The sequence below is a fragment of the Hyperoodon ampullatus genome (genome assembly GCF_949752795.1).
Source record: "Hyperoodon ampullatus genome assembly, chromosome: 5".
Classification (NCBI taxonomy): domain Eukaryota; kingdom Metazoa; phylum Chordata; class Mammalia; order Artiodactyla; family Ziphiidae; genus Hyperoodon; species Hyperoodon ampullatus.
In genome coordinates this window covers 30,706,150-30,724,147 of record NC_136918.1, presented here as the reverse complement: position 1 = coordinate 30,724,147, position 17,998 = coordinate 30,706,150, and the positions used below count along the sequence as shown (strand labels likewise).

The 17,998-nt window shown below is 48.7% G+C and overlaps 1 protein-coding gene across 1 annotated transcript in view; it reads left to right on the top strand.

Annotated features, from left to right (window-relative positions):
- GALNT15 (polypeptide N-acetylgalactosaminyltransferase 15) overlaps nucleotides 1-17,998 on the top strand; it is a 34,165-nt gene that overhangs the window by 775 nt on the left and 15,392 nt on the right. The window contains exons 2-3 of the mRNA XM_079704260.1: nucleotides 15,332-15,498; nucleotides 16,884-17,088. Of these exons, the coding sequence (XP_079560386.1) occupies nucleotides 15,332-15,498; nucleotides 16,884-17,088 (372 nt within the window). The remainder of the gene's footprint in view (nucleotides 1-15,331; nucleotides 15,499-16,883; nucleotides 17,089-17,998) is intronic.

Below are 17,998 nucleotides of genomic sequence, written 5' to 3'. Positions count from 1 at the left end.
CCTAGAGACAGAAAAGGAGGAACCCTTCCTTGTCCCTTCTCTTCCCGTCCTGGGTTCTAGTCCTTCTGTCTCTGTGGATTGTCAGGTCAAACAGCTTTATCTCTATAACCCAGAGGGTCCTAGAGTGGATGTTCTCCAAGACACTTCCAGTTCCAGCACATTTTAATAGTATGATTGTTGGGTTTACTTTTATTTTGGATGAAGGTAACAATTGCAGCTAACCTTTATGTGGCTCTTGCCATGTGCCTGACTTTAATCAAAGAGCTTTTCATGTATTGACTCAAAAATCCTTACAACTTATAATGATGGGTGCTAGCACTACAATCATGCCTATTTTATGCGTATGAAAATGAGGCACAGAGGAGCCAAGTGACTTACCCACAGTCACACAGCTAGTAGGTGCCAAAGCAGGGATTTGCTCCAAATTGCCTGAGCCCCCCACTCTACGCCCCATTCCTTAGTCGGCGAAACTAAGGGGACAGGTCCAGGACCCAGGATCTAAAACACTGCACTCAAGCAGCCTGACCTGGCAGGGTGCCCCCACCCCCAGGAGGCAAGCTGGGAAGTAGGATGACATAGGCTGTGCCCAGGGAAACGGTGGGCTCGTCCTGGACCCCCTGCCCTCCCCACTATTACCATGGCGGGTGCAGAGGAGGGGTCTGGTTACCAGCATCCAGGAGCAGTGCAGCTGGGTAGTTGGATGACTAGGTCCCTTCCCTATAAGCACTGCTCTTCCCAGAGCCCAGAGTCTCCCGGGAAGCAAACCCATCCTCCAGCCCTCTGGGTGGGAGGACTGGAGTGAAGCAGCAACTGGGAGCAGGACCACATACTTCTCAGACTCCTGATGGGGCTCCTCTGAACCTGGCCACTTAGCCTCTCGCCCTCAGGGGCGTACAGATGCAGTCGCCTGGAGGGTGAAGCCTCCTTAGACTGTGTACCTCAGAGTCTCACTCATGTCACCAAAGCCCCGGCCCTGATGCTCCGACTCCAGGTCTTGGCTGAAACAGCTCTTTTCAGGCAACTCCCAGACCCATCCAGGCCCCGCCCCCTCATCACAGGTTTGTGCTGTCTGCAGCCTTAAATCGTAACACTCATGACACCCGAAGCTAAATGGTCATTGATGTATCAGTTTATTCAGTGCCTGCTTCCCTTGCCATGCAGTGAACCTGTAGTCTCAGCACACAGTAAAGAAACGATTGCTGAATGAATCAATATATCATTTTCCAATTCTTTTGATACATCTTTTCATTGGCCTGGAGCAGGGATGTTTTACCAACCAGACACACGGCCTCGATCAAAAGTCTCTGGCTCCCAAAGCTGTGAGTGTGTGTGTGTGACTCTGTGTGTCCGCATCGTGCAAGTGTGGGTGCATTGTGTTGTGCGTGTGTCAAATGGATGCTGTGCATGTCTGTTGTGTGTAGTGTGTTAGTGGTGCCCGTGTGCCTGGTGCCCGTGTAGGCTGTGATGTGATGTGCACGGGTGCAAGCTGTGTGGTGTCTTTTCATGTGTGCATGTGTGTTGTTGATGTGTCAATGTTCATGTGTGTATGCATCGTGATGGCGTGACACGTGCACGTATCATGTATGTTGTGCACATGGCATTGTGCCTGTGTGTGTTGTTATGTGGTGCTTGGGCTGTATGTTTTTGTGGTACGTGTGTCATGACTGTGTGCACATGTGTGATATGTATGATATGCTTGTGTGTGTGGTGTGTTTTACCCATGCGTTGTGTGAGTGGTGTGAAGGGCATGGGTGTATTGTGTGTGTGTGGTTCATGTGTGTATGTTGTGTATGTTGTGCAGGTGGCATGATGGGCACGTGTGCATGTCTGCATGTGTGTGTGCTGTGATGTACGGCTTGTTTGGCATGTTTGTGTGGTCTGCGTACATGCATATTTGTTGTGAGTGTGCTGCACATGTGCATTGTGTGGTGTGTGCTCCGTGTGTTATAAATGTGTTGTGCAAGGGGTGCGTGTGTACTTTTGCAAGTGTGTTGTCTCTGTTATGCTTGTGGTGTGAAGTGCATGGGTGAGTGTTGTGTATGTGTGTGCATGTGTTGGTACACTGTGTCATGTGTGTGATGTGCACGTGTGTATGTGTGCATGCGCGTGTGTGCACCACTTCTGAGGGTGCCTCTTCCAGCCAGGGTGACCAGCTAGTCTCAGTTTGCCGGGACTTTCCCATCGCAGTAACCCCTCGGTCCCAGGCTAACAGGGCCGGTAGGTCCCCCGCCCACAGCTTGGCTCTGTCCGGCAGGATGTGGCGCCCTCTTCTGGCCGCATCCTGTCTCTGCAGCCTGTGTGCCCCGCCTGAGACCCCAGACTCCCCTCCCCCAGAAGCACACAGGCACTGGCGCCGCCCCTTCCAGGCAGGCTCCAGGATGCACAAGGGATTCTCTGCAAAGTAAGGCCACAACCCTCCCTCCAGGGTGCGAGGACTCTCCTTCTCCCATCACTCTATTTATTTAAAAAAAATTTTTTTTATTGGAGTATAATTGCTTTACAATGCTGTGTTTCTGCTGTACAGAAATCTGCTGTATGTATACATATATCCCCTCCCTCTTGGACCTCCCTCCCCCCCATCCCACCCATCTAGGTCATCACAGAGCACCGAGCTGAGCTTCCTGTGCTTTATAGCATGTTCCTGCTAGCTAGCTATTTTACGCATGGTAGTGTATATATTTCAATCCTAATCTCCCAATTCATCCCACCCTCCCCTTCCCCGCACCCCACCGTGTCCACATGTCCGTTCTCTACCTCTCCGTCTCTATTCCTGCCCTACAAATAGGTTCATCTGTACCATTTTTCTAGATTTAAAACTGGGCCCAAATACAACCCATAAAAGAACAGCCATCTCTTAAGCACCTACCCTTTGTGTCTGAGGACACTCTTTATGCCCACCAGATTGCATAGAGCCTGTTTCTAAAATTTCAACATGTATGCAAATCGCCCCAGGCATCTTGTGAAAATGCAGAGTATGCTGGTAGTTGGCCAGGGGTGCAGCCCCAGATGTGACATTTCTATCAGGTCCCAGCACTGATGGTCCAGAGACCACAGTTTTGAGCAGCAAGGGACTACATCACTGGTTCCCAAATGTATGTGCATATTAGATTCCTGCAGATTGTTTGTTTAAAACGTAGATTTTTCAGACTCCATCGCTAGAGACTATCAGTGGCTCTGAGTTGGAACCCAGCGATCTGAATTTTTACAAGCTGATAGTAGACAGTTTGCGGAACCACTGGTATAGACGGTGAGTGGAGAGGTAGTAGGGTTCTGGAAGTTTCCATGGAGGAGGTAGTTCTGGGATTGGAGAATAGAGAAGAGAGGCAGAAAGGAACACAGTCCCCTTCATGGCCCAGGGTTTTACACTTAAACACAAATGTCAGGTCCGCCGTAGCTGGCTGCACGCTACCTGCTTGTGCCAACTTATAACTTGTGTTTACGGTTTGGCCCGTGTTTCCCTGGTTTATATGCCTGCAACTGTGACTAAATCATACGCCATAGAACAGTGGACCTGGGGTTGAATTCTGGACACCACCCCTTACTGTGTGACCTTGTGTAATCACTCAACCTCTCTGAGCCTCGGTTTCTCCAACTGTAAAATGTCGATGAAAATAACACCCTTGCGTAGGGTTGTGGATCAAATGAGATGAAATGTGTGCTGATTCCCCCCCGCCAGCCCGCCCCCCCACCCACCAGTGTTCAAGTCCAAACAGAAGATGCCCTTATTGTAGTCTCTAGCATAGGACCTAGGAGTGAGTTGGAAAGAGGGAGGAAGATTGGAGCGGGCAGTGTGGGCCTCACACCACTGTCCTTTCTCTGACCCATGAGTTATTTTCTGCCCCCCAGCTGCTAAGTCATCACAAATTTGGCAGCACGTCGGAATTACCTGGGAAGTCCTAAGAAGGACTCCTGCGCGCGTCCCACTTTCAGGGATTCTTATTTAGTTGGTCTGGGGTGAGGCCTGGGTGTCCCCTGGTAGTTCCAACGTGCAGCCAGGGCTGAGAACCAGGGCTGCGAGGCACCAGGCACTCCCCCGCCAGTGGGGGGAGGTAGGAAGGAGCATCTCCTCCTCTGCTCACCCCCCACCCCCGACTCCTGCTCCAGAGGCCCCTTTGGCAGGAGCTTTGTTGTCAAGGAGGAGGGGTGCTGCAGTCCACAGGGTCAGGTCAGTTCCTGGTGGGCAGCGAGACACCCCAGGATGGCTTTGGCACCTGGGCTGCAAAAGAGAGGAGAGGCAGCTGACGGGGCATCATCAGTAAATCTGAGAGAGTGGGCATGCCCCTTGGGGAGGGGTTAGTAGCCTGGGGCAGAGACTGGGGGCTGGAGCCCAGCTCATCCCCCTCCACCAACGAGAGAGGGAAAACAACCCAGTATGTGTGGGACTTGGCCAGCCAGGTGTCGAAGGGAATCCACAAGCACCAAGCCCCCGAGTCCAGCGTAGCCACGGCCGGGAGCGGCGCCTCCCTGGATCTCCACCCTGGACCCGGCCCCCATAGTGAGCTTGTGGTATAGACAGAGCTGAGTGTGACTCTTTGAGATCGAATGCACTTGTGGTGCCCAGTGCAGTGGGGTCTTGCCTTGTGCTTCGGGCCAGCCTCAGGGGTTAGATCAGAAGTGATCAACCTGCATCTTATCTTTTTTAATTACTAGGGAAAGCTGGTGTTATTTACCACAGTGCCACTCAAAGTGTGGGCCTCAGACCTGCAGCGTCAGAAATGCTGAGTCTCAGGCCCACTCAGACCTACTGCTTGAAAAACTCTGTTTTTAAACAAGATCCACAGGTGGTTTATGTCCGTGTTAAAGTTTGAGTAAGCTGATGAGGCCTACGGTTCACAGCCCTGCCTGCACGTGAGCGTTTTGTGAATCATCACGGCCAGGCTCCCCACCCGCAGACCAACCAAGCAAAATACAACTCACCGGGACTCGCTCTCTAAGTGATGCTTGTGTGCAGCCAGGCCGGGAGCTACTGATCTAGGTCCTCTTAGGTGAAAAGGAACAGAGACACTCATGTGACTGCAGGTGGCAGGGTTACTTCGAGTCTTCCCAGGGAAGTAAGGAGCAGGGACTGCCCGGGGAAGACTGCAGGCAGTGCAGGAAGGGGACTCACGGGTCACAGTGCTCCTGAGAATGTGCCTTCCTGATGTCCTCTGGCAGCTAGAGGCCCGGCACTCACTCCTGTTGCAACTTCCCTGCTGATGTCCTGCTGATGTCTTGTCCTCTACTCAAGCTGTCGTCTAGCACCCACCTGTATCAGCATCACCCAGGAGCTTGCTCACTAGAGATGCAGACTCTCAGGCCCCACCCCAGACCTCCTGGACCCCAAATCTGCATTTATGGAGATATCGGGTGATGTGGGTGCCTGTTAAGATCTGAGAAGCGCTGGGCTACCTCTTGGCTTCTGCTGCCTCATCGTTGGCTTACTGCCCTTTCTGTGACCTGCTACCAGCTGCTGACCCTCGCCGTGTGTCTGAATATTACCTTGAGACCAAGGATCGGTCTGGGGCATCTGGCCATTCTTGGGGCAGCTGTCCCTGTTAGGCAGAGATCTTGCACCAGGAGCCTTCAGTGTTCAGATCAGAGACTCCTAGTCGGTACCCATCTTTAGTCCAGGGCTAGGGAGCCAGGATCAGAGCAAAGCCAAGGATGCCTGGAGCCCCTCAGAAGGAGGCTGGGAGACTTCAGAGGACTCCCACAAAGAGAAGGGGATTGCATGCACCTTGTGTGACTTGTCTCCACCGTGGCAAGTGACAGGCTGGCAGCCTCAGCCTCACCTACAGGTTCCAGCCCTTCCACATTTCTTTCTCATCTGTAAGCTCCTTTGTCCATCCTTTTAAGGCATCATTCGCAGGCTGTGTCCCCAGCTGCTCTATCCCCAGGTCTGGCCTGGAAATTGGTGCCCCCAAGATGAACTCTACCAATTAGAGACACAATGGGCTGAACCTTGGGGTTTTCCCAGAATGCAGGAAATTGGTATTATTGTCCTGTGTCTACAGCCAGCCAGCCTATACAGCCCTTGAGAGCAAGAACAGTGTCCACCTTCATTCATTGAATAATTATTTGTTTAGCGACTATTAAAAGTGAGAAGGTGAGCAAGCCCCAGCCCCACCCCCAAAGAGCTCAGGGTACACTGAGGGATGCAGACAAGTAACCAGCTGTTACATCGCTGGGCTCAGGGCTGAGACAGGGAAGCCTGTCTCAGTGGGGGGGCCTCTGCTGATTTGGTAGGAGCAGGGGGTCAGTCACTCCAAACCAGCTTTAGAAAACCCGGCAGAAACCTTTCTACTCTGGCCAGGCAAGGGAAGAGCAGGAGAGGGTTTGTGTCACAGCCAGGCCATCTGGTGCACTGCTGTGACTCATTCTCTTCAGAATCAGCCTCCAAATGCATGTTCTGAGTTCACGGGGGACCCTGGAGCTGCATGAAGGGAGGGCGTGCATCTGTGTGTAAACACAGACGCAGGCTCTCCTGATCTTGGAGTGTGAAGACATAAAATTTGCACTCATTGAGCGGCTCTCCTGGGCCTGAATGATCCCTTTTAATCCAGGCAGCAGCCGTGGGCTGGAGAAAGGTCTCAGACTCCCTGTGCTGGCAAATTAAGGGATATAAATAAATAACAGAGCCAAGATTCAAAGCCACATTGATTTGATTCCAAAGCCCTGAGTCTTTCCTTCCCCACCTGCTGCCACTCAGAAGATGGACAAATGAGGTCAGGGTGGGCTTTTGGACACTTGTGTGATGTATACAAACTGAGACAGTAAAATATTCACCAGGTGTATGGTTGAAGGACAAAGAAAATGCCTCCATTATTTAATAATGAAAGCATGCATTTCTTCCTGGATCCCTTCATGAGTACCTGGTGACATTTGGACACTGCTTCACAATGTACAAAAGCTGTTTCTCTGCCCCGCCTCATTCACACCCCCCAGCAAAGCCGTGGCACAGACAGAGCAGGAAAAACATCCCCACTTGACAGAAAGAACCCAGGTCGCCAGGGGAGGGAAGCGACTTGCCCAGGGCCCCCGCGTGGACCACTGACCTTTTGCTCTCTTGCTTGTTTACCTGCCTACTTTATTCCCTCAAAGGATTCGAAGATACATTAGGAAATAGAAAATTGCTATTAATATCATGTTTAGTCAAGATAAAGGGAAGTATACTTTAGAAAATCTTTCCTTCCTTTCCTGGTACAGGCCAAGCCCCTTCCCACCTCCAGGCCTTAGCAGAGGCTGTGACCTCTGCCAGGAACACCTCTCCCCACTCACACACCTTCTCTGACTGTGTCCCACCCACTCTCAGGTCCTGGCTTCAGTTGTTGAATAATTCTTCGGTTTTCTGTTTAATAGGATATAAACTCCACGATATCAGAGACTATCTGAGTTTGGGTTCCCCCAAAGCAGACCCTAAGGACAAAGAGTTGTTTTGCAGGTGATGCCTGGGAGCCCTGGTAGGGGACAGGGAGGGTGGAGCAGCCAATGAAAAGTGGGTTTGCAGGCAGTTACCTCTGCAGGCAGCTAGAGCTCAGCCCTGGGGGGAACCTGGGAGATAGCATCTCGTGGTTACCCACCCCCACCCTTAGGGTCTGGGTTGCTGGATATTAATACAGCAACTCATTTTAGTCACTGACTGAGGGCAGCTCCCAGGGGTGGAGGGAGGTTACGCTCCACCTCTTCAGGCATCTGGTGCTTAAGGAGAGCATCTCTGGCAGTCAGAGAAAACGCTCGGGCAATTGGAAGTCAGGCTGTGCTGTATTATATGATATCCCCGAGGGGATATGGGCAGGGCACCACAGATTCTGCTTCAAGGATTTTATCTACTTAATTCATCTTCCAGTCCTCTCACATAGTAGGTTGTCAGTCAATATCAGTTAAATGACTGGATGGAAAGATGGAAGATCAAGATCAAAGAGAAAATTAGAATGAAAATAAGCAACCAATGACTAAATATCCTACTTCCTTACTCTGAGCTTCCTGGCAGCTGAAGTGAAAAAGGAAACACGATAAGTATCATGATCCTTGTTGCTCAGGAAGAGGAAACACACCAGGTCCTCAGAGGAGGAAAAGCTTTTCCTGGCACTTCTATCTGACAGGAATTTCCCTCCAAAGTTGCATGGAGGGGATAGAAAGTGCTGGAGGAGACAATTCCCCTCCACAGGTGTTACAGAGACTATAATGCAAAGCGGGTGTCCTGAAATGCCTTCATGTACTGCTCTCTGATCAAAGCTGAGAGCATGATGTCAAGCAGAACTCCACAGAAGCAAATTTCTAAGGCAGCCAAGACAGTGGGATCAAAGTAAGTTGTTTTCTAAGGACTTTACTGAATCAGTGTAGACGGTCCAGAGCTTGTGATGAAACCAATGGATTGCATGTTCTTCAAAAAACACCCCCCTCATCACAGTCACTGTGATCTGGACAGTGACTCTCCAAGCCTTATGACTCTGAATCCAGAACATTCTGTTAGCACTTCAGTCCAAGATGGGGATATGTATATACTGGTCAAGAGCACAAGGTTTAGAGTCACACTGACCATCAGCAATTTTCTGTGCAACTTTAAGCAAGTCACTTAAGCTCTCTGGGCTCTAATTTCCTCATCTTTAAAACGGGACTGTGTATCCATTATCTAGTGCTGCATACACACGACCTCAAAATTTAGTGGCTTAAAAATTGGACGTCATAAAATTTTTAAATTTTGTGCTTGAAGAAAGTGAAGACACAAACACAGAAATGGTAGAAAATATTTGCAAATCATGTATCTGATTAGGGATTTGTATCAGAATATATAAAGAACCCTTACAATAATAATAAAAAGATATCCAACTTAAAAATAGGCAAAGGATTAGAATAGACATTTCTCCAAAGAATACATAGAAAATAGCCAAAAAGCACATGAAATGATGCTCAAATCATTAGTCAGTAGGGAAATGCAAGTCAAAATCACAGTGAGGTACCATTTCACCCACACTGGAATGGCTAATAAAAACCCCAGATAATAACAAGTGTTGACAGGGATGTGAAGAAGTTGTTGGTGGAATGTAGAATGGTGCAGCTGCTTTGGAAAACAGTTTGGCAGTTCCTCAAAATATTAAACATAGATTTACCACATGACTCGGCAATGCCAGTCCTAGCTCTATACCCAAGAGAATTGAAAACATATGTTCACACAAAAACTTATACATGAATGTTCACAGCAGCATTACTCATAATAGCCAAAAATGGAAATACTCAAATGTCCATCAACTGATGAATGGATAAATAAAATACAGTCTATTCAAACAATGGAACATTATTCTATTCAAACAATGGAACATTATTCATCAGTAAAAAGGAATGAAGTACTGATACATACTTCAACATGATGAACCTTGAAAACATTATATTAAGTGAAAGAAGCCAGACACAAAAGGCTGCATGTTATATGATTCCATTTATATGAAGTTTATAATCTTTAAGTAGTCCTGTAAAATAACTCTACTTCTTATTCTCATTTTACAGATGAAGAAACTGAGGCCTAGAGAGGTATTCAGGCCCTTGGGAGGCTTGCAAGAAATAATAATAACTGGCATGTATTGAGCTGTTACTTATGAGTAAGGCACTGCTCTAAGTACTTTGTATGAATTAACTCATTTGATCCTTCCAACAAACCCATTTTACAGATGAAAAATGCTGAGGTTAAGTAAAATGCATGCTCAAAAAGGACTTACTGGAATCAAAAGTATTTCGAAAAATAACAATTGATTACTACAGATGTGACTGGTTCTGGGGATCTGGAAATTGTTGAAAGGAAAGATAGTTATCAGAGAGCTTATGTCGCTTGTCCAAGTCACACAAGGACAGATCCAGGATTTGAACTCAATGCCAAAGCTTGATGACACATACGGACTCTTCCTAAGATGCCCTGAACTGTCACGGTGTTTGAGCTCTCAGGGTATCACGTGCCACACCCCCCTTCTCCACACTGTGCTACCACATGGGCCCGTCTGCCCATCCCTACGAGACCCAGTGCTGATGACCACGGGCTGATGACCACGGACCGCAGAAGCCCAGGCATGTATCCAGAGCCCTTCCTTCCACGGGGGTCTACACAGCCTGCCCTGCCCACAGGCCCTTGCGCCTGCTCACCCCGCCCCCAAGAAACAAAAGAATCAATCCTGGTTCCTCTGAAGAGCATTTCCCTGGCCCCGAGACACAGGCCTCGCCACACCTCTGTTGATGATACTTAGCGCTGCTCTCAGACCACGGTGCGAGCACTGGCCTTCCCGCAGGAGCCCACGCCGCTCGGCCCTGAAAGGCCACGGTACCGCCACGGCTATTTCCAGTTCACGGCTCCGGGCAGTTCTGCGGTTGCCTGAAGAGGTGTTCCAGCGCCACCTGTTTATGTCTTGGAGGCCATGTGAGCATGTTTCCACGGGGCAGGTGAAGGGTCCTCTCGGAGCTGGTGCCAGGACACCTGCCTCCGTGGCTCAGGGAGGTACCGCCCTTGGCCTTGGAAGAGCTTCTAGAAGCCCATTTGCCTTTCAAAGTCCTCACAGCCTATTGAGCTCATCCCAGGCTTGCCTGTCATCTCTTCACCCACCTCTCTCACCAGGAAGAGAGAACACAGTTCTATCTATGCATAAAACCTAGAAAACCCTAGCGGAGGGAGAGGAGGGGAGTCCTCTGAGATTCCCTTTGGAACCCCTGCTCCCCTGGTTTGTCCTCTTCCCTTCCCCCTCTCCTATGCAAAGAAGAGCCAGGAACACAGAATTTCAAGGCTGGAAGAGCCTTCTTGATCCATCCTGTAGTGATAATACATCCTCTGATCATGGCAGTGAATACTTACACAGCGCTCAGTGCCAGCACTGTTCTTAGTGCTTCGTGGAAAAGCCATCTCATCTTCACAGCAGCCCTGCAACACAGGGGCTACTGTCACCCGCCTGCAGAAACCAAGGCCCCAGGAAGCCACGTTACTTGTCCAGGGTCGTCTGCACAGCTAGAAAGTAGCGGGGCTCCCGTGTCCACAGCTGAATCATCTCTGCAGGGAATGTCCTGTGAGGCCAAGGAGAGAAAGTCGGTGGCCCAGGGTCCCCAGCTCTGTAGCCCGGCAGGAAGCTCCCCTGTCTCCTGACTTGAGGAGCGTTAAATATTGAGTATATTACCCAAAGAAACTCAGCGAGTAGCAGGGGGGAGATTCAAATCAAAAGTTGTCTGATTCCGAAGTCCAAGCCCTTTTGACCACCATTCTACAAGGACACATGCGTGCACACAGACAAAGACACACAGACACACAGAAAGTGTTGTTTCCTGTCCACATATTCTGTAGATTGGGGTGGAGAAGGGGCCAGGCCCCAGGGAAGGTATGGCTGTGTTCTGCCCTGAGGTAATGAACTTCAGTCCCTCTGAATCTGCACCCATGGGCATCCCATCTGCAGGCCTCCCTGTCCCCCAACTCTCCTGTCTGACATGGAAAACAGCCAGCCTCCGAGCAATCGCCCAAGTAACGTTTTTGGGTTTTCTGTACTCACTGAGTCCACTGAGGCAAGGTATCTTTTCAACAGCCACTGGAGGTCCCCATCTCTAGAACCCCTGGATCTGCCAATATGTACAACCACACAGGAAATGGAGAACACACAAAGGAAAATTTGAACCTGTTTGTTTGTGAGCAGATCTAGAGCAGTTCTTGGGGCAGAGTGGAACTTCTCGAACTCAGATAGACTGCAGGAGGAAAGCTCCACCAGGGCCTGGGGTGAGAGGAGGGGCTGTGGGGTGGGAGAGAGGGAGGGTAGAGGAGGTCGAAGACTCAGCCGAGAGTGCAGCATGCGCTGGGGCCTCTCCGTTATCGTCGCAAAACTTCATGGGAACTGGTTCCACCTTGGATGTGTTATTTGACCATCCCTGAAATCAAGCTGTAAAGGTTCATGTATAGTATAGTTCATTATTTTATTCATCTTAGGGATGCTTCTAAGGACACTGTCATCTCTTGAGGGACTTCTTTCTGAAGTCCATAGGAATTTCTTTTAGAAATTAATGCCAGGTATAAAAACTAGTAAAATCTAAATGAGATCTGTATTTGAGTTAATAGTATTGAACAATGTCAGGTTCCTGGTTTGGATCATTGTGGATCACTCGGCGAAGCTGGGTGAAGATAACACGGGAACTCTCTGTACTATTTTTGCAACTTCTTTTGAGTCTTAAATGATTTCAAATGAAAAAGTTATAAATTGTAAAAAAAAAAACAGTCTAGAAAGAACATTGCTTTCCCTAAAATATCTGGTATGTAACTTTTCTGATGGTAATAATTCTATTGCAGAATAAACCTCCCATTTTATTTTGGCTACCAGGAAGCTCAGAGTCAAATTTTAAATTCTCTCTAGAAATACCAAGGCCCTTTTGACCTATGAATGTATGTTCTTTCTCCAGATGTTGACTTTCTACTTGTCAGCTAAAGAAAAATGCACAACCTAAGAGTTGCCAGTTATGTTTTATTTGGGAACCTTACTGAGGACCATAGCCCGGGAGACAGGCTCTCAAATAGCTCTGAGGAACTGCTCCAAAGAGGTAGGGGAGGATATATAGGAGGTTTTGCTGAAAACAAACAAACAAACAGACAAACCATGGAGTTGAACGTCAAAAGATAACTGCTAATCACAAAACACAGATATCTCAAGTTAATGATTTTAGTGCTTTTCTACATAAGGGAAGATGCAAAAGTCTGGGCTCATTGAAATTATTCCTTAGATAAGTATCTTAAGTATCCTCTTTTTCTGCATCCTGAATCCCCTCAGGGTGCATTGTGGGTGAGGGATGCACTGGCTGTTGGCTTGATGGCTACAACATTCTTTTCTTTTTACTGGAATGGCAGGCGACATTCTTTGTCCACACACTCTTACTTCTATTTCCCTACTCTTGACTTTTCAGCCTTATTTTTTCTTTTACCATTATTTTATGGTACATATTTCTTGAGAGTGACTTTAAATACTTTATGAAAAGAAAGTGTATAAATACAGAAACAATAAGACAATTGTCACAGCTACGTTATGAGATGTTCATGCGCTTTTTTGTTTAATTGTCTAAGATTTCTGTTTTACCATTAAGTTAAAGCACTTACCTAGTATCAATCCCCCACCACATAGGATTTTGCCCAGAAAGTCACGGGCAGGTTTCCAGAGTGTTGAGAGCTCCAGCTTTGGCTGGGATGCACCCGGCAGAGGGATGTCCAGCTGGTGAGAAGCTCGGGCTGACCCTTCAGGTGGCATCTCCCCCGAGCAGGGCCAGCCTCCTCTGATCATCCCTCTGTGTGAAGTCCCACCAGCACAGATGCCTTTAGATGCTGGAAGTTTGAGGTCCTTGAGACAACCCCAATTCAAATGCAAATACTCCTCTGAGGAGGGACCAGTGGTTTCAGCAGCTGCAACCTAGAAAGGAGCACTCTGGAAGTGCATTTTAGGAAAGTGCCTTTTGTAGACAATGTGAGCCACACACTGCTCCATGGATCAGATTGCTATTAGAATTCATTCCACTGTGGATTCGCTCAGAACTCTCAACAGACCCCATGCACAACAAATATAGAGCATCCCATTCACCTGGAGAGGAAAGTGGGACCTGACAGCCTCCGGGCAGAGGCCACACCACGCCCCACACCGCCCCACAGGTTAAAAGATAAAAGATAAAGAGAGGATTCTAAAGGCAGCAAGAGAAAAACAAAGAGTTCCTTACAAGGGAACCCCCATAAGACTGTCAGTTGATTTCTCTACAGGAACGTTGCAGGCCAGAAGGGAATGGCAAGATACATTCAGAGTCCTCAAAGGGAAAAATCTGCAACCTAGGATACTCTTCCCAGCAATATTATCATTTAGAATTGAAAGAGAGAGAAAGAATTTCTCAGGCAAGCAAAAACTAAAAGAATACAGCAATACTAAACCTATCCTAAAGGAAATACTGAAAGGTCTTCTCTAAATAGAAAAGAAGTAAGAATCTATAGGAAAGAGAAAATCACAGTTGGAAAGTAAATCATTTAAATAAACCAGTACACAGATTTTTTAAAAATTAAAAATTTTCTGTTAAAGCGATCGTAACCACAATGAACGGCAAAAGAATGAAAATGAAGATGTAAAATCATAAAATCATCAAAATCATAAAATATGAAGGAGGAGAGTAAAGAAATATAGATTTTTTTTTCTAGAATGTGTTTGAGTCTATATGACTACCAGTCTAAAGCAATTAGATATAGGAAGATGAGTTAACATACTTGAAAAACAGGGTAACCACAAATCAAAAATATACAATAGAGTCACAAAAACCAAAAAGAAAAGAACATAAGCATAATACAAAGAAAATCATCAAACCAGAAAAGGAAAAAGAAAAAGAAAGGGACAAAGAAGAAATTTAAAATCAATGGGAAAACAAGGTTAAAATTGGCAATAAATACATATCTATGAATAATTACCTTAACTGTCAATGGATTAAATGCTCCAATCAAAAGACACAGAGTCGGGCTTCCCTGGTGGCGCAGTGGTTGAGAGTCTGCCTGCTAATGCAGGGAACACGGGTTCGAGCCCTGGTCTGGGAAGATCCCACATGCCGCGGAGCAACTGGGCCCTTGAGCCACAACTACTGAGCCTGCGCGTCTGGAGCCTGTGCTCTGCAACAAGAGAGGCCGCGATAGTGAGAGGCCTGTGCACCGCGATGAAGAGTGGCCCCCGCTTGCCACAACTAGAGAAAGCCCTCGCACAGAAACGAAGACCCAACACAGCAAAAATAAATTTAAAAAAAAAAAAAAAAGACACAGACTCGAAAAAGAAAAAGACACAGAGTGGCAGGTTGGATTACAAAAAAAAAAAAAAAATCTACAGTATGCTGCCTACAAGAGACCCACTTTAGGGCAAAGGACATGCATAGATTGAAATATTGATTAACACGTATTATGTGTCAGATGTTGTACTAGATTATAAGAATACAAAAATAAAGAAAATCGTGTCCCTACTCCTAAACTGATGATCTTTCATGTTCACAGGACACTTACTATGTACCTCCTCCTGTTTAAGCCTCACAACAGCTCTAAGAGGTTGGTAATATTGTCATTCATTCCCACTTTACAGATTAGGACAGTCATCTGCTGAGAATGGTGGTAATACCTCTCAACTGCTACGGGAGAGGCACGGGTTAACACTGTAAAGAAGCTCTCGGAGCCTGAGTCCTGGGAGATAGTGGACAGCACTTCTGTCAGGGTGTAATTGGTTCTCTTTATGTGGAAATTCTGAGAAAACGCAGAGAGAGCTGGTGAGTTGGGAGGAGAGCCATCGGCTGAAGAAGCCCCAGCCAGGGCCTGCCCGTCCCCTCAGCGCCCTGCTTCTCTTCGCTACAGGTGTCTGCAGCAGCATCCCAGAGACAGCCTGCCCACAGCCAGCGTCATCCTCTGTTTCCACGATGAGGCCTGGTCCACCCTCCTGAGAACTGTGCATAGCATCCTGGACACAGCGCCCAGGGCCTACCTGAAGGAGATCATCCTGGTGGACGACCTCAGCCAGCAAGGTGCCCGCGGGCTTCCTCCAGGTTCCCTGGGGAGGGCCTGGACCCTGGGGGGTTCCCGTGCACAGACTGGGGTTTGGAACCTGTGCAGGCAAGGTTCCCCAAAGCAGACCTGTAGATGGGATGCAGCCGCAGGTAACTCATTAGTGAAGGGCCCCAGGGGCACTGCTTCTCTGTGAATACCAAAGACGTATTCTGCTGGTTGAATCTGCAGATGCAGAACCCTCAGATACAAAGGGCCGACTACACTGTCCTTTTAAATAAGGCACTTGAACATCTGCAGAGTTTGGTATCTACGGGGGGTCCTGGAACCCATCCCCTCACCCAGATACTGGTTCTTCCCATCTCCACTAGTTTGCTTATCTGGGGGTACTCAGCATGCCCATACACATAGCGTTTCTGATCTTGAAAACAAAGCCTAACAAGCTTGTCTCATCCTGCCAACTCTATAGATTGTCATTCCTAAAAGAACGTTTAGACTTTTGGTATCAATTTCTTACCTCCCATTTTCTCTTCGACCCACTGCATTGCCCAGTCACCGCTACCACTGCAGTGAGACCGCTTTGGCCAGTGCCACCAATGACCTACTGGCAGTCACATGAAATGGACCCTCTGTCTTTGACTTCCTTGACCACTGTGCCTTAGGTCAGGTACCCTAGAAGCAGAGCCTGAGTTGGGGCATTATGTACATGTGATTTGGCGGGGGCGGTGCCCTCAGGGGAACACTGTAGGGGAGTGGGGAAAGCAGGAGAGGCAGAGGAAGGAGCTGAACTTAGATGTGGTGTCAGACGAAGTTCAGCCACAGCCTGATCCCAGGGGGAGCTCTGCAGTGTAAACTGCACCTCAGCATCTGTCTTGCCTTGAGGCAAGGGAGTGGGCCTGGTACCCTGGCAATGGCGGGTCATTGACTCTGGCACCTGGGGTGAGGGGTATCATTCTGCATGACTCCCTGCCACTTGCAGGACAGGTGGTTCCAATACTCTAGGGCACATCTTCAGGGAAGGCTGCTGATTGCCGTTAGCAGCCAACCCACAGCAGCTGGGCATATGCAAAGCAAACCAAATCAGTAAAAGGGGTCTCAGGGCTTCTGAGTAGGGCACCAGCAGTATCTGCTTCAACCTCATTGCTGCATTTAGAGAATGTGAACGAGTTCTCTCCTCTCTTAGTTTTACGACACCATTCCTTTTGGTGTTCACTGGGGAGAATCCTGACCCACCGAAACTAATGAAGCATTTTACACCTTAACAACCACCACCATGTACGCGCTGCTCGGGACTCTTGTGCTCACCACTGCTCCCAAGATAGACCTGTTGACAATGATCCTAGTGAGGGTCATCGCAATCTCACAGGCTGTGGCATCTGTGACCCCACTGTCCTGTTGATTCCAGGACAGCTCAAGTCGGCTCTCAGCGAGTATGTGGCCCAGCTGGAGGGGGTGAAGCTGCTCAGGAGCAACAGGAGGATGGGCACTGCCAGGGCCCGGATGCTGGGGGCCACCAGGGCCACCGGGGACGTGCTGGTCTTCATGGACGCCCACTGCGAGTGCCACCCGGGCTGGCTGGAGCCCCTCCTGGCCAGAATAGCTGGTGACAGGTAACTCAGCCCCGGGGGCTGCAGAGCGGGAGGTGGGAGACGGGGAAACAGTCCACAGCCTCCGCCACTCAGAGAACACCCACCCACCACTGCCTGTGCTGACCGCCAGCTCTAATGCCCAAGCCAAGGAGTAAGAGTCATGGCCAGAGAAAAAGGAAAATTTCCGAGGGGAAATGGGCAGCATCCTCTTAGAGGTATTCCTGGCTCCAGAGGCTGTCAAGAGGCTCAAGAGCTGTTTCCCACTTGAAGACTGGTCTGGGCTCCTGTCTTAGGAAGACCTAGCTCTTAAGGTTACCTAGGTCTCAGCCGGGGCTGGGCCTGCTCCATACGGAGAAGCAAGGTGGGTCAGGGAACAGAACACCTCCATTCGGGGGCATAAATGATGGAAGGCAGTCTGAGGAGGCGTGTGTGTGCGTGTGTGTGTGTGTGTGTGTGCGTGTGTGTGTGTTGAAGAGGGGATCAAGATGCCTCCAGCCCTGCAGAGGCAGCAGCCTTCCTCCTGTCGGATGCCCACAGGAAACTCTCCAGCCTCCATCCTTCTCCACTCTCCTCAGCAGGCAGAGTCCTGGAAGGGCCAGCGTCAGTCTTGGGGTCGCACCTGAGCAGCAGAGCTCTGGGAAGAGGGAATTCAGAGCTTTTTGCTTCTCAGTATAAGATACTTCTCACAAACACGGAGAATTTGCGTGAACTTCCAAAATGACTTTATACATCGTAGAGCTGGAGGAACATCCAGGCCTGGGGGAAAATAAAGAGGGGTGAGATGAACTAGGGTTCATTCTTCCTTGTGGTAAAAAGTTTGGTTGGTAAGTGTGCAACTGCAGGTAGCTTTTGGCTCTCTGGACAGTGGTGCCTTGGTTGACCTCACATATTTCAGTTAGCTGGTGTTTGTTGATGGCTCCATTGAAACCCA